This window comes from Oreochromis aureus, linkage group 18, assembly GCF_013358895.1.
Source record: "Oreochromis aureus strain Israel breed Guangdong linkage group 18, ZZ_aureus, whole genome shotgun sequence".
NCBI classification, from domain to species: Eukaryota; Metazoa; Chordata; class Actinopteri; order Cichliformes; family Cichlidae; genus Oreochromis; species Oreochromis aureus.
The window spans coordinates 20,575,457-20,588,718 of record NC_052959.1 but is presented as its reverse complement, the minus strand read 5'-3'; the positions used below and the strand labels follow the sequence as shown (position 1 = coordinate 20,588,718).

At 37.0% G+C, this 13,262-nt stretch overlaps 3 protein-coding genes across 8 annotated transcripts; all 3 read right to left on the bottom strand.

Moving 5' to 3' along the window:
* Position 1: 1 nt before the first annotated feature.
* Positions 2-2,049, bottom strand: LOC116335038 (chemokine XC receptor 1-like). 2 transcript variants are annotated; one of them, XM_039602271.1, is made up of 3 exons: positions 1,914-1,932; positions 1,200-1,241; positions 2-1,057 (listed from the first exon to the last, which is right to left on the bottom strand). In XM_039602271.1, exon 3 carries the CDS (start codon positions 1,045-1,047, stop codon positions 28-30), a length of 1,020 nt encoding a protein of 339 aa, XP_039458205.1. In that variant the 5' UTR covers positions 1,048-1,057; positions 1,200-1,241; positions 1,914-1,932; the 3' UTR covers positions 2-27. The 2 variants fall into 2 exon arrangements, with proteins under 2 accessions (XP_039458205.1, XP_039458204.1); XM_039602270.1 differs by having other exon boundaries at positions 1,200-2,049.
* A 2,002-nt stretch (positions 2,050-4,051) lies between these two features.
* Positions 4,052-8,228, bottom strand: LOC120434352 (chemokine XC receptor 1-like). 2 transcript variants are annotated; one of them, XM_039602273.1, is made up of 3 exons: positions 8,173-8,228; positions 6,608-8,003; positions 4,052-5,978 (listed from the first exon to the last, which is right to left on the bottom strand). In XM_039602273.1, the coding sequence occupies exon 2, from the start codon at positions 7,973-7,975 to the stop codon at positions 6,971-6,973; it is 1,005 nt and encodes a 334-aa protein (XP_039458207.1). In that variant the 5' UTR covers positions 7,976-8,003; positions 8,173-8,228; the 3' UTR covers positions 4,052-5,978; positions 6,608-6,970. The 2 variants fall into 2 exon arrangements, with proteins under 2 accessions (XP_039458207.1, XP_039458206.1); XM_039602272.1 differs by lacking the exon at positions 8,173-8,228 and having other exon boundaries at positions 6,608-6,665.
* Positions 8,229-8,386: 158 nt separating this feature from the next.
* Positions 8,387-12,587, bottom strand: LOC116315294 (chemokine XC receptor 1-like). Of its 4 annotated transcripts, none has more exons than XM_039602265.1 (3): positions 12,542-12,587; positions 11,600-11,634; positions 8,387-10,675 (listed from the first exon to the last, which is right to left on the bottom strand). In XM_039602265.1, exons 2-3 carry the CDS (start codon positions 11,618-11,620, stop codon positions 9,620-9,622), a joined length of 1,077 nt encoding a protein of 358 aa, XP_039458199.1. In that variant the 5' UTR covers positions 11,621-11,634; positions 12,542-12,587; the 3' UTR covers positions 8,387-9,619. The 4 variants fall into 4 exon arrangements, with proteins under 4 accessions (XP_039458199.1, XP_039458203.1, XP_039458201.1 ...); XM_039602269.1 differs by having other exon boundaries at positions 8,387-10,671; positions 12,542-12,561; XM_039602267.1 differs by lacking the exon at positions 11,600-11,634 and having other exon boundaries at positions 12,542-12,578.
* Positions 12,588-13,262: the final 675 nt, after the last annotated feature.

The following is a 13,262-nucleotide window of genomic DNA, read 5'->3' as shown; positions in this document are numbered from 1 at the left end:
AGTTACAGACTGAATCGGTGTTTAATTTCAACTGTGTATGTTTAATGGATGCAGTTCCAACTGAACAGCAGAACTCGCAGTTGTGAAAGCTACATTATGAGTAACAGAAGTGTTCTGGCCGGTGTGTCTCTCTCTTTTCTTCCTGCACAGTTTTTCACAGCGTAAAAGATTCAACAGATGCTTTCGCATCTTCTGTGAGAGCATACATAGCAGAGGGTTCATACAACAGTGAGAATAGGCAAGCATTTCACAAATATGGTAGGCAACTGCTAACTGTTTCTGTACCTTACAACCTTTGTTTGTATTGAGAGAATTGATTAAAAGCATAATATGGTATGGCCCCCAGCAAATGAAAAAGGCTGCAACAATACACAACAGCACAGCAACAGTTCTGTGCTTCTTTCTGTTTAAAACTTGTAAAACTTTCATTAGGATGGCAGAATAGCAGAAAATAATGATGGCAAATGGGAGGAAGAATAGCAGTGACACTTGGAGATAATGTCCAAGCTTGTCATCAGATCCATTCTCACAATAGGTAACATTATCCCAGTTTACGGCTTTTACTTTAATAGCATCACCCAGGGATGCCGAGATGCTGATGACCCAGGCAGCTATACAGGCACCAACTCCACACCTCTTCCTTATAACTTGGTTGCTCGGCCAGTTGTGCAGCACCACGAGAGTGAAACGATCTACTGTCATGGCAGTCAGCAGAATGACACTGCTGTACAAACCAACAAAGAATGCAGCAGTCAGGAATTTGCAGACAAGGTCCCCAAAGACCCAGTGGTGTAAATGATCAACGGCCCAGAATGGAAGTGTGATGGTGAAGATCAAATCAGAGCAGACCAGGTTCAGGATGAAAATATTCGTGATACTTTTCAGGCCCTCGTAGATGAAGAGAACACATAAGAGGAGACTGTTGCCTATGACACTGATGATAAAGATCAAGATGAAGAAAGGGCCAGTAAAAGTTGGAAAGTCAGTATCACAAAGATATGCAGCATCACTCAGTCCATGGTCACTCATTGTGAAGTTGTTTGTCATTGTCAGTTTTCTAGAAAAAATATAAACACAAAACTAGATTTTTAAAATGTAGGTACATTACCTCTGCTTTTTCTATAAAATGACACAAACTGTTGATTTTAGTTTTAGTTTTCATCTTATGTAAGCCATATAGGGCTAGAGAAATCACTTACCCAAATCATCAGCTGTCATGGCTGGTGGTCAGTTGCATTGTACTGGAAAAGTTGTGATGTTCTTGTGTTAACTTACAGTTCCTCTTTTTATTCACAGTAAGTCAGAGTTGCAGTTTTCTCTTTTGCAAAACATATGAATATTGCTGATGATATTAAAATGTGATTATGAGGACAGTACCCAAAACCTGTTGGAAAGAAGTTATTTTCAGCTGAAAATTGGAAACATACAGCAAACCTACAAAAAACCGACAATGATAACATAAAATATACCTCTAATAATATGTACAGCATATTCAGTAGCTCAATGTACTTTAAAATTGCTACAGCAGAATAACAATAAAAGGTCCTCATCACATGAACTGCAAAACCTGAAAATAACTTGATGAAACACGGCATACATGTCACTGTTATTAAACTAAAACTTCACGCTCTTTATCCTAAGTTACACTTTCCAGTAATTGTTACCCCCCATATAAAAATAAAAAAAAATAACCACCCCTTAGAAGGGATAGTATGCATCTGAATCTTAAGCTTCGGCTCTCTTCCAGAGGCCTGGTAGTTTGAGGGTCCTGCGCAGTATCTTAGGTGTTCCTATGTCTGCAGTCTTCTGGACAAACACCTCTGATGTTGTGCTGGAATCTGCTGGAGCCAGTCTTCCAATTTCAGGTTTAAAGCTAATGCTTCCTTTACCACTGGGACCACTTTGGACTTTACCTTCCACATCCCGCTGTTGCTACAGCCCTTGTACATCTCTATTTTCTCATGCTCCTTCTTGCTGATGTTGTTGTCCGCTGGGATTGCCACATCTATCACAACCTCAGTCTTCGCTTCCTTGTCAGCCACCACTGTGGCTGGTTGCTTGGCCAGCTGCTGCTTGTCTGTCTGAAACTGGAAGTCCCACAGGACGTTAGCCCTGTTGTTCTCAACCACCTTTGTTGGTGTCTCCCATTGGGACTTAGGGACTTCAAGTCCATATGCAACTCAGATGTTCCTGTACATTATCCCAGCTTGTACCTCTCAGCGTAAGCTGTCCCAATTTGCATTTTACATCCTGCTGCTATCTGTTGGATAGTCTCCAGGACATGGTTTCTGTAATAGTCATGAAAAATATAAGAGTAAGTTTGTTTGTTTGTTTTTTAAATAATATGTAAACCAAATAGATGTCAGCATTGATAATAAAGACCAGTTTATTAAATCCAGTATCCAAAATGCTGGTGCATGCTCATTTTTACATTTATTAAATCAATTTGAATATCGGTAGTATCAATACCACTGCTGGTATCAATGCTAGCATGATAGGATCGATACTTTGTTTTGCTCCTTTAACTTTAGTGCGTTGCTCCCAGTCATCAGGAAGTTGACGTGTCTGTGCAAACACCACTCCTCTCATCCTGCCCAACTTTGCTCCACCCCTTCTTCCCTGCTCCGCTATGTTAGTTGTCTTGTGGTCAGGTGACTCAATCGCACAGAGCTGTAGTGTGTGAGAAAGCGTAGCATTGTGTAGAAGTACTTCACAACTGCAAATAAAAACACTGCGAACATGAATCCTGTACTGTGACAAACTAGTATAAAGAAAAAGAGAGCTTTCACACAGAATGAGCAGCAAAAGAAACGAAGACAGGAGGAAGTAAATCCCTCAGACAGACCCAGACCACCAGCATAGCGACACAGTCAAAGTATAAAGACATTCCAGGTCTCCCAAAAACACAAGGATAGTTATAAGGCGTGGTCTTGTGTTCATTCATTATCATGAAAAGTAAAAATCACAGTGATTTTTAGTGCTTTTTAAGATGTGTTAATCTTGTAGATAATGACGCACCACTCTCCCCTTCATAACCTGCTTTTAAAAGTTAAAAGTATTGGTACACTGGCCCTGTATTTACTTGGTATCACATCAAAACTTGCACACATATCACACACCACTAGCAGAAAGTCTAAAACAGGCTACGCAGCTTTCAATGAGCAGACTGCCTGCAGGTGTATGACAGCAAGCCCAGAAACGCAGCTTCACAGGAGCGCAGAAATCAGTTGGGATCCACCCACCAAACCACCTGCAACGAAACACAGAGAAACGCAAAAACACCTGCTGGCTCAAACCCTGTTTTAATTAATCTTTGATTTTCATGCAGCTGTTTCCTTTATTTAACTATTAAATCATATTTAATGATGATAAATGTCAGAAATACAGAAATAAACAACTTGCAGTTATATATAATAATAAAATAAAAGCAAAACATTGATTTTATTTTTCAATGACTATAATTAATGAATGTGTAGCTTCTCAGTCAACAAGATGGGTTTCCTTTTCATCCAAAGATTTTATAGGTGACAAAAAATATAACATATTGATTCGATTCAATTCAAGTCTGAATTAAAAGGTTTGAGCATTTGTGTGACGTGGTTAACTCTAACATGGTTATGAAGACTTAAGATGTTGTATTAGTGGTTTAACTGGCTAAATTAAGGACGTTCAGCAACCATTTTGTTGTTGTTGTTGTTGTTGTTGTTTGTTTTTCGTACATGCTAATCTGCTGGCTGAGTCTGCACCTGCTGAACTTGCCTGCTTTGTTGAACTGAACATGGAAGGTGTTACTAACATGCTGGATCAATCGTTGAGCCTTTTCTATTATCATGCTAATTGAGTTATCGCAGGCTTCTTCACACTACACTCTAACTGATCTGCAATTTGGGAATTTTGACCAACATGATTAGAAAGAGAAAATCAACCTCTCAAGTCAACAGGTCAAAGTGGAATTTGCTTATTTATTTGCTAGTTGCTCGCTTGTTGAAAAAGAAAATATGTTGTTAAGAAAATATTAAAAGGTATCTCTTTCATATTAAATAAACTTCCACAAGATAAAAAAGTTTGTTTTATTTTTTTAAATCAAATTCATTGAGAATACTTTACATGAACTAAAATGTGAAAATAATCATAATATCAAATGTATAAAAAATAACTTTGAAAGTGATTTCTTTGACAACAGAAAATGTAACACATGTAATCATAGTGACCAATCTACAGTATCACTAATACGATGTACAGTATAATCAACTGATCATTTTGGAGTAGTACAAGTATAAAATAGAAGATTCTGATCAGAAAGTATATAACACAGTTAAAAACATTAAGAAAACGTATTGAAACACAACACATTACACAATGTCAAACTGAAATTGTCACTTCTGTTTCTCTTTATATGATGGACACCTTTGCAGTAACTGGTAGAATCCCAGTCTAACCACAGAACACCCTGAATTTTCTGTGGATGAAACACCAGTTGTAGCATTTGTCTTTCTATAAAGCTTGACTAATTGAGTTATTTTTTATTTATTTGCCATTTTGAACCACTCTGTACCAAAGATGTATACTAGGAGAATGTTGGCTTTCTTTGTCTTACCTGGCTCAACAAAACTGAAAACCACAGTGGGACATAATTAGTATTACAAAGGTGGTTATCAACTTTCACTGGTTGTGTGTTCAGCATGTTACCATGGTGATTTAGCCAGGTAAAAAAAAAAGTCACTTTCATAACATAAAACTCACTAAGCCATTAATCTTGCTTTGTGGTACACCCCTTTGGCAGCAACAAAAGTCAAACTCTATCATTAATAGGTGCTGCCCACTTTTTGTTGTTGTTACTGTTGCTTGTACTATATTAAGTTCAGCTAATTTATCTAATAACTTCTCAAGCATCTACCCATCTCATCCTAATGCATGCATTGTACAGTAAATTCAAATTTCTTCCGCATTTTGGAGAAGGATGAATGCCATTGGACTGTCAGTTTTAGTCTCATCTCTGCACGGTGATAATGTACTGCACGGCATGGGAAGATACCTCCTAAACCTCTGTACTCCTATTAAATGCACCAAAGGGATAAAGCAGCAGTAGATGTGAGTGATGGGATGAATGATCAACCAAGCATAGTGCAATGCATATATCAGTTCATGTGTGTACTCATAAAAATCCAATAGTAGCAAGGACTGTATAAACATGTGGATGCTGTAAGGAGCCAAGCATAGAAAAGTACTGACAGTTATGCCTAAAATCAATTTTGAAGGCAGTTGTTGGCTGTTTATCCTGCCCTGCTTTGCCATTATCCACATGTGAACATAACAGAATGAAGTGATAAGGACAGGAATGAGAAAGAAAAGAAAAATCTGTGTGTAGAGGTCGATGAGTTTCATGGTTAGTGACTCCACCAAATTTACACACACTTTCAGGTCAGCGAATTCGATGACTCTACCACTCACAGCCAGTTTAATGCTTGCAGCAGCACACACCAGCCACATCACAATGCTACCTATGAGAACACCATATTTTCCTAAGGCCTGTGCAGACAAGCACCAAGGCTGAACCACAGTAACATAACAATGCAAAGACATGGCAGTGAGGATCACCACGGCAGTGAACAGTCCCAGATAATAAATCCCTGCAGCTACTCCACAGGCCCACTCTCCAAAGACCCACCCATGGAGTGCATTACAGGCTGCAAAAGGCAATGTCACAGTGAAGCAGAGGTTAGAAACTGTGAGCTGAAGAAGTAAAATATCCGATGTGATCTTCCAAGCTCGTTCCGTCCGGAGGACCCACAACAGGAAGCTGTTTGCAGGCAGGCTGATGAGGAAGACGAGACTGTTGACAGCAGCAGGATAGTGAAGTTCTGGTATCTTAATGTCATACTCGGTCTCGCTGCTTAGAGTTTCATTAAAGTGTATGTAATCATAACTGTCACTGTCCAAGGCCATGATTTACTTGTTTAGGTCTTGTGATGAAAGTACTGTTGAGGAAATGAAAAAAAAACTATCTTATACTGTGAAGATGTTTTTTTTGTTTATATATAGTAACATAATTAATGCATTTTGGTACAAATATGTTAGTCAAGATAAAAACTAATGCAGTTCAGAACCAATGATCATAAAGTTGAGCAGCATAATATTCATGCCTTCAACAGCATTCAGGAAAAATTAAATGTAGAAACAAGAATATGGAATAAAAAACAGAAGATACTGAATTTCGTCTCAAAATAAACCATTTTAAATAAAATGTGTTTAATCAGAATGATATGACATCAGAGATGAATGGCAAATAAAGCAAGTCCACATCGGTTATTGTGAACCAGTGAAGAAAATGGTCACAACATATGTTGCTTGCATAACAGCACTGAAGTTTTATTTAATATTCTCTGGTTAATTCATATCGCAGTAATATCAAATTCCACTCCATATTCCTACATTTCCTTACATTTCCTATATTTCTGTCACAACATTTATTACTGTTAATAATAAATCAAAAATACTTTGTTGTTATAATAAATAATAAATATTAATATTTTATTATTACATGAATCATTTCTCATGAGTTTTATCATCTAATTCAAAAGAGAAAAAACAGCCAAGAAGAGCCTACCTTGTGTGTGCACTCTGTGTTTCTCTCAGTGATTGTTTAAATACACTTACACCTCATACTAATATGACCACAGAAATTTGCTTTCATTGCATTTTTTCCATCTAGCCTATCATGACATGTGTAGAGAGAATAGAGAAGTGAAAACAGCTTCACTGGATTTCAGCAACATTTTATTTTTTTTTACAAAAACAGCATTGCTAGTAAAAGTGCAGTAGAAAAGTGCAGATTCTTAAACACATACATTTTACTTTTACTTGGCACATTAAAATTAAAAATGCATGTAATTTGTATTTAAATTCAGGAGAACATATAAAAGATGTCAAATTAAATAAGAATATTTACAGATTGAGTCAATGTTTAACTTCACAAGTGGCTGTTTAACCGATCGTTGTGCAGTTCCAAGTTTATAGCAGAACTCGCAGCTATGAAAACTGCTTTCTGACTAACAGAACTGAGAGCTGTGTCTCTCTCTCTGTTCTTCCTGCACAGTTTTTTGCAGCGCAAAAGATTCAACAGATGCTTTCGCATCTTCTGTGAGAGCATATACAGCAGAGGGTTCATACAGCAGTGAGAATAGGCAAGCATTTCACAAATATGGTAGGCAAATTCTAACCGTTCCTCTGCCTTACAACCTATCAGTTTATCAAGAGATTTAATTAAAAGCATAATATGGTATGGCCCCCAGCAAAAGAAGAAGGCTGCAACAATACACAACAGCACAGCTACAGCCCTGTGCTTCTTTCTGTTTAAAGCTTGTAAAACTGTCTTGAGGATGGCAGAATAGCAGAAAATAATGATGGCAAATGGGAGGAAGAATAGCAGTGATACTTGGAGATAATGTCCAAGCTTGTCATCAAATTTAGGCTCGCAATAGGTAAAATTGTCCAGGTCTACCACTTTTACTGTCATAGCATCACTCAGGGATGCTGAGATGCTGATGACCCAGGCAGATATACAGGCACCAACTCCACACCTCTGCCTTATAGCATACTTGCTCAGCCGGTTGTGCAGCACCACAGTAATGAAACGATCCACTGTCATGGCAGTCAGCAGAATGACACTGCTGTACAGCCCAACAAAGTATGCAGCAGTCAGGAATTTGCAGGCAAAGTCCCCAAAGACCCAGTGGTGTAAATGATCAACAGCCCAAAATGGAAGTGTGATGGTGAAGATCAAATCAGAGCAGGCCAGGTTCAGGATGAAAATATTTGTCACAGTTTTCAGTTTCTCATAGATGAAGAGAACACATAAGAGGAGGCCATTGCCTATGACACTGATGATAAAGATCAAGATGAAGAAAGGGCCAGTAAAATTTGGAAAGTCAGTCTCACAAAGATATACAGCACCACTCAGTCCATGGTCACTCATTGTGAAGTTGGTTTCCACTGTCAATTTTCTAGAAAACAAACAAAAAACTAGATTCTTACAATGTAATTAAAGGAATTAACTGAGCAGTTCTCTATAAAATAACAGAAATTCTTCATTTTAGTTTTAATCTTTGTATATTATGTTAGTAACTGGGAGCAGTGAAGTCCAACTTAGGAGAAAAAAATACAGCAACTTACCTCAAAAATCAGCTGTCAAGTCTGGTGTTGAATTGCACTCTGGTCAGATAGCTGTGATGGTCTTGACTAAACTAACAGTTCCTCTTTTTGTTTCACATTAAGTCAGAGAGGCCGTCTTAACAAACAAAAAAAACATGCCAAAAACGATGGGCAACTTGTTTTTCTGCATTGAAAATCCAACTTAAACAAAATTAAAAGTATATTTTAATATTTTTTCCATACTTTTATTAAACATGTAACAGACTACAAGCATGCAGCACTAGCCAAAACTAACACAAAAATAACTGTGTGTCTTCTTTTGTTTATTATTTTGTAAAGCAAAAGAATAATGCTGATGATATTAGAATATGAAAATAAGCAGTATTCCCAATACTCTGTTGTTATGTTTGGCTGAAAACTGGAAACATATATTTTTTTAAGTGCTCCCAAAGTGATCGTGAAATTTATCATGGATAACCAAAGTGACACAGATATATCTGTAATACTATGTACAGCATAATCAGCAGATCAAAACACAAATGAAATTGCTACAGCAATAAAAGGTTCTTTATCATAGAAGAGTTTGGTCAGAAACTATAACCACAGATAAGTACATGAAGCAAACTTGATTAAACAAAATATATTACAACATATTACAAAATATTACAACATATTACACACGATCGAGGTTAAACAGAAGTTTCCCACTTTTCTATTCTTCTTGTTTCAGTTGCAGCTTCCAGTAAATGATACGACTGCACTCCAACCCCAGAACAACTTGAAGTCTTTATGATCCCATCATCTGAACGAGGCTGTTTGAGTTACTATCATAGGTTTCTGTTGTTAGTAACTACCATTCATTTCAATTTGTGCTTTTTTTTTTTATACCATTATCTGTAAACTCCAAAAAATATGTCTTAATCCCAGATATCTCAAAAAGTTTCTGAGACAGTCAAACCAGCTCTTCTGGTTTAAAATCATATAGACCGCACTTCATTATGATGTTTATGATGACAATAAACCTCTTGAATATGTGTGCATGCTTTGACCACTGATGGCTAAAGACATTAGGAAACCAACTGCAGTTTCACAAAGATGCAGCATTGTAAGTAACAGGTTATGTTGCTCAGCCTATTTTTGGCATTTTATTTTTTATTTAATGCTATTTAGCAAATGTTAATATATACATAATATATACATATTCAGCTGAATAATAAATGGCAAGCAATAACCTGATGAACATCAGTAGTCATGTTGCATTGATATATGTTACTGATCAGTAATTTTCAAGAAGAGTCAGAAAATGGATGTAAAAAGCACCAACATTGTGGAAAATCATTTTGGAAAAACATGTTGGCAGTTAATTCCCAAGTGATCCCAGATTCAAAGAACAATGAAATCCTTTTGAGACATTTTGAGAATCAACTCTGTTAATGAATAAGATGTATTAGTTCTGGTTTTTACAATATCAAGGTGCCTCTGAAAACTCTTCACCACTTGTTACCGATGTTATTGTGTGCCGGTTTTGTCTCTTGCGAAAGCTGTTGTTGTTTTTTTTGCGGCCCAAGCTCTTTAGCATTTTCTTCAAATGGGTTTTGAATTTAACCCCCACAAACACATAAAACACAGGGTTAAGGCAGCATTGTGAAAAGGCAAAAAGTCGAGTAATCTCAAGCGCGTAATCCAGGTTTTTGCTATATTGACAATCTTCCGCTAATGAGTCACTTTCTCTCGGCCAGTAGGAAAATGACTGCAGAAATATCACTAAATTGTAAGGTACCCATCCAATAAGGAAAACAACCATGAGAATAAAAATTAGTTTCAAAGTTTTGTTTCGTCTTCTTTGCACAGGATGAAGCAACCTGCACATGATATGAGTGTAGCAAAACATGAACACCACTGAGGTAATTATAAAGAGAATGTTTTGCTGGTAGATTCCCCACAAGCTCCAAAAAGAATCTGCATATACACAGTACTTTGACTCTGCAACTTTGCTGGCAGCGAAAGCTAGACTGGAAACCAGGATGCTAACGACCCAAATGATCGCAGATGCTACAATACTGTAATAGCCTGTGGTGGAAACAATGTCAGACAGAGGATTTATAACAGCTATATAGCGGTGAGCAGTCATCAGGATGAGGAGGATACCGCTGCTGTAGAATCCAAGGCAGAAGATAAAGTTCACTATTTTGCATGCATGCTCCCCTAAGGTCCATCCGTGCATGTTGTAGTAAGCCCAGAAGGGCAGAGAAGCTGTGAAGAAGAGATCTGATACAGCCAGATTCAGGATGAAGGTGTTGGTGAGGGATTTCAAATTCTCAAACTTGACCAGCACCACGAGGACCAGGATGTTGCCAAAGATGCTGAGGATCACCACAATCGAGAAAAACACTGGAGTGAAGATCGCTCCAAATTGGATGACACCTGTTTTGTTGCAGAGTTCATCGTAGTCATAATCATAGCTGTACGGGGTTGAGTCAAGGCTGGTGGTGGTAGTATCTACTGAATCCATTGTATCCACTTTCTTCCAGCATAAAGAGAAGTTTTAAAAAAGGCTGTTAGACAGGTAAATCAAGCAGGTCAAATTTCACAGTCTTACTTAAGGAATTATAATTTTATAAACCTTTGTTAGACAAGGCTATCTAACAAATATTAGCTAATGTTTTTTGACTCTGTATTTAGATGCATATCTCACTTTTCTCACTTACTCTCTATTAGAATATTTAACCAAGAATACATTTTAAAAGTTATTTATATTTATGACCTTAAACAGTTTTATTTATGTAGTATATTCTATGCACTGATTTGTGTTTTTTGACAGGATTTTATCAAAGAAAACATCAAAGAAGAAATGCAGCAAACTTAGCAGCTAGCAAGTAAAAATTAATCAAGGACTGTTTGTGACTGAGACACTTTTGTGTATATTTAGTTATTGCAGTGGGTACAAACTGGCTTGGAGAAACATTGCAGGTTGGGAAGGTACAGCACATTTTGAATTGCCTGACAGTCTGGCAGAGGACCTTAGAGAAGACGAAGGGCTCAAAGCTTTAAACATAAACCAAAACCTACTTTACCTTTTCACCCTGACTTTTGACTGATTACGCACTATGGAGAGCAATTAGAAAGCAAAAGAAAATAATACGTATAGACTATATTATTTAAGTTTATTTTCTATATTTTAGCTCATATTTTTAGCTGTTTTGCTATTTCTTATTTTTACTTAGTATATTTTTCAGTTTTCTTATCAGATTATTAGGCATACACACAAATGGTGATTTTGTTTAAAGTTTGATTGACTAATTGGTAATTAGAGATGCACTAATCGACCAGTCAGGAAGAGGAGTCATCTGATTTTCAGAGTTCTCTGTCCTGACCAGTAAGTCAGCCTCCCATATGTCTGACTGTGAATTTCATTCCACGTGTCATTCAGTTGTGCACAGATACTCACAGGTGCATGTGTCGTTACCATGGAAGCTCTCCTCACTGTGAGTGAAGACACAAAGTTGAATTTTGTTTGTTTATGCCGTCAAGTACAGGTTTTAGAAATAAAACTGGAACATGAAAAATTGTTACTGAGAGGACACACTTACAAAAAATTTGAAATTGGAATTGACTAAGAAAATCAGTGCATCTTTAATGTTGATCAATATGTAAATGTTGGAATATTGCAAGTAATCAGGATTGGTATGGTTATTAGATGGCCTGTTCTTTAAAAGCATCTCTAATTTCATGTTTTATGAAAGCCTTATGACATAAGGCTTATGTTAACACAAGAAGTATCATGTAGAAAGTGCAATTAATCATATTAGAATTGGGGTGTAAAGTTAGTAACTCTAAGTAAATATTACCTTACCACACAGAATAAAGACAAGCTACTCCAAGAGGTTTTGTAATTTGAGAAAAAGGAAGTTCTTGTGTGTTGCTAGCTTGAGTATTTTTTGCAAAAATCCATTCTAAGTAATAAGTAGAATTTATTTGAAAACATTCTAATTAAAACTTAGAGTTCTATGTAGAAGTTCTAGATATATTTATGTCAATGCAACTGAATTTGTTCAGTGAATTTAAGATAGCATTAATGATCATAAAGGGGGGAAAGCCACAAAAAGGCTACATACAGTCATTGTGTGCAGTGCACAAAGTGCTGTTGTGTGTCATTGTTTTCAATTTTCTCCATAGTTTCCTTAATCAGTGTCCAGGTTTTCATTAAATCAAATGCACAAATTAATCAAAATGTGTGCACAAATCTGCAATAGCACTCACGCCTGAAAAATGTTCCCACTCTGTAAACACTGACTGAACCTGTACACAGCACTCTAAACTTTAATGTCACTCTTAGCAAAGTCAACCTTAGACTTTGACTGAAGTGAAAGAAAATCAAACTATACTGTACCTGCACAAAGGGGGTCTGCACACCAGGGTCCTCAGCAAGGTTGTTAGTGAAAGGTTGGTGAGGGTGGTTTTGAATATCACAAAGGTGAACAGAAACTAAGCATTATCCAATAAGCAGTGATTGTAGGACTTTGTATGCATGTTTCCTGTAAATGAAAACACTTAGTGGTGTGTACAGGTTTCATTTGTAAATGTGTGTTCTACCTGTAACTGTTTATTGAGAAACTTTCATTACTGCAGATAAATCAAAGACAATGAAAAGAGCCGATAGGGAAGAGATGCCAAATCAATTTTCCAATGCATCAAAGGTAGTCCTTTTACAATAAATAGACATTCAGGTATTGGTGTTAGCTTAGCCGGATGATTCTAAATTGTGAGAATGGTGAGAATGGGAATGGGATTGTTTGTCTGTCTGTCTGTTGGCCCTGCGTGAGACTGGCGACCTGTCCAGGGTGTAGCCTGCCTGTCCTTCTACTGTAGCTGGGACAAGCTCCAGCCTCCTCGCGACCATGATAATCGGATAATCGGAAGAGAATGGATGGATGGATGGACAGAAGTATGTGTCTAATTTATTAATATGTAACCCTTAGTAAACACAAATGACATTTGATGTCACTTCATGGCTGTTATTTAACCTACCTACCCAGATGCTGAGTGTTAAGAAGAGTCTGAGCAGTAACTAGGACAGAAAAGTCAATAATGTGAATAAATGCACACTGATT